Raw genomic sequence first — 2,162 nt, 5'->3', positions numbered from 1 at the left:
ATAATTCCTATCATTTCTGTCTGTTTTTCTAACTCTAGCTTCATTATCCATATAAAGGATTAACCACTCTTCTGAAGCCCTTTAATCATGAATATATGGCTACTCATCCCCTAAGTCTTCCCTTTTTACACGCTAGTTGTGATGGCGCTGGTGAGAAAGAGTGGCAAAGGTGATGACGGTGGTGGTAGTGGTAGTAATGACGAGAATAAATAATGGTAGCAATGTGGTGGAGGGGGTGGTGGTGGTGGTAGAGGTGGTGGTGGTGGTAGAGGTGGTGGTGGTGATGGTAATGTTGGTGGTACAGGGGGTGGAGGTGGTGGAGGTGGAGATGGTTGTAGAGGTGGTGGTAGAGGTGGTGGCATTGGTGATGGTGGTCGTGGTGGAGGTGGTGGTGGAGGTAGAGGAGGTGGTGATGGTGGTAAAGGAAGTGGTAGCAGTGGTGACAGTGGTGATGTTGGTGGCGGTAGAGCTGCTGGGGAGGTGATGGTGCTGGTGGAGTTGGTGGTGGAGGTGGTAATGGTGGTGGTGGAGTTGGTGGTGGAGGTGGTAATGGTGGTGGTGGAGTTGGTGGTGGTGGAGGTGTTGATGGAGGTGGTCATGGTGGTGGAGGTGGTAGTGGTGGTGGAGTTGGTGGAGGTGGTAATGGTGGTGGTGGTGGTGGTTGTGACGGTGATGGTGGACGTGGAGGTGGTTGTACAGGTGGTGGTGGAGGTGGTGGTGGTGGTATTGGCGATTGTGGAGGTGGTGGTGGAGGTGGTGGAGGTGGTGGTGGTGGTGGTGGTGATGGTGGTGTGGTGCAGATGGTAGCAGTGGTGGAGATGGTGGTGGTGGAGGCGGTGGTGAAGGTGCTGGAGGTGGAGGTGGTTGTAGAGGTGGTGCAGGTGGTGGAGATGGTGGTGGTGGAGGTGGCAGAGGTAGTGGCAGTGGTGATTGTGGTGCAGGTGGTGGTAGTCGTGGAGGTGGTGGTGGTGGAGGTGGTAGAGATTGTGGTGGTGGTGGTGGTGGTGGAGGTGATGGAGGTGGTGGAGGTGATGGTGGTGGTGGAGGTGGTGGAGGTGGTAGTGGAGATGATGGAGGTGGTGGTGGTGGAGGTGGTGGAGGTGATGGTGGTGGTGGAGGTGGTGGAAGTGGTAGTGGAGATGATGGAGGTGGTGGTGGTGGAGGTGGTGGAGGTGATGGTGGTGGAGGTGATGGCGGTGGAGGTGGTGGTGGTGATGGTGGTGGAGGTAATGGTGGTGGTGGAGGTGGTGGTGGTTGTAGAGATGGTGGCAGATGGTGATGGTAGTGGAAGTGGTGGAGGTGCTGATGGTGGTGGTGGTGGTGGAAAAGGTGGAGGTGGTGGTGTTGATGGTGGTGGAGGTGGTGGTGGTGAAGGTGGTAGTGGTGGTGGTGGAGGTGGTGGCAGTGGTGATTGTGGTTGAGGTGGTGGTGGTGGTGGTGGAGGTGGTGGTGGTGAAGGTGGTAGTGGTGCTGGTGGCAATGGTGGTGGTGGAGGTGGTGGCAGTGGTGATTGTGGTGGAGGTGGTGGAGGTGGTGGAGGTGGTGGAGGTGGTGGAGGTGGTGGAGGTGGTGGAGGTGGTGGAGGTGGTGGAGGTGGTGGAGGTGGTGGAGGTGGTGGTGGTGGTGGTGGTGATGGTGGTGTGGTGCAGATGGTAGCAGTGGTGGAGATGGTGGTGGTGGAGGCGGTGGTGAAGGTGCTGGAGGTGGAGGTGGTTGTAGAGGTGGTGCAGGTGGTGGAGATGGTGGTGGTGGAGGTGGCAGAGGTAGTGGCAGTGGTGATTGTGGTGCAGGTGGTGGTAGTCGTGGAGGTGGTGGTGGTGGAGGTGGTAGAGATTGTGGTGGTGGTGGTGGTGGTGGAGGTGGTGGTGGTGGAGGTGGCAGAGTTGGTGGTGGAGGTGGTGATGGTGGGGGTGGTGATGGTGGTAGTGGTGGTGTTGGTGGAGGTGGTGGTGGAATTGGTGGAGGTGGAAGGGTTGGCAGTGGAGGTTGTGGACGTAGTGGTGGTGGTGGTGGAGGTGGTGGAGGTGGTGGTGGTGGTGTTCGTGGTGGTGGTGGTGATGGTGAAGGTGGTTGAGGTGATTTAGTTTGTGGACGTGGTGGTGGAGGTTGTGGATGTGGTGGTGGTGGTGATGGAGGTGTTGGAGGTGGTGGAGGTGGTGGTA

General features: G+C 57.9%; 1 protein-coding gene across 1 annotated transcript in view; it reads left to right on the top strand.

The window, feature by feature from the left end:
- The first annotated feature begins 289 nt into the window (after nucleotides 1–289).
- The window catches only part of LOR (loricrin), a 19,106-nt gene continuing 17,233 nt past the window's right edge, over nucleotides 290–2,162 (top strand). The window contains exons 1-5 of the mRNA XM_008567645.1: nucleotides 290–463; nucleotides 565–753; nucleotides 801–974; nucleotides 1,396–1,494; nucleotides 1,650–1,823. Of these exons, the coding sequence (XP_008565867.1) occupies nucleotides 290–463; nucleotides 565–753; nucleotides 801–974; nucleotides 1,396–1,494; nucleotides 1,650–1,823 (810 nt within the window). The remainder of the gene's footprint in view (nucleotides 464–564; nucleotides 754–800; nucleotides 975–1,395; nucleotides 1,495–1,649; nucleotides 1,824–2,162) is intronic.

Source organism: Galeopterus variegatus, unplaced genomic scaffold, assembly GCF_000696425.1.
Source record: "Galeopterus variegatus unplaced genomic scaffold, G_variegatus-3.0.2 Scaffold334, whole genome shotgun sequence".
In the NCBI taxonomy this organism is placed as follows: Eukaryota; Metazoa; Chordata; class Mammalia; order Dermoptera; family Cynocephalidae; genus Galeopterus; species Galeopterus variegatus.
The sequence above is the reverse complement of the archived record's forward strand: the minus strand, read 5'-3'. Positions and strand labels throughout refer to the sequence as shown.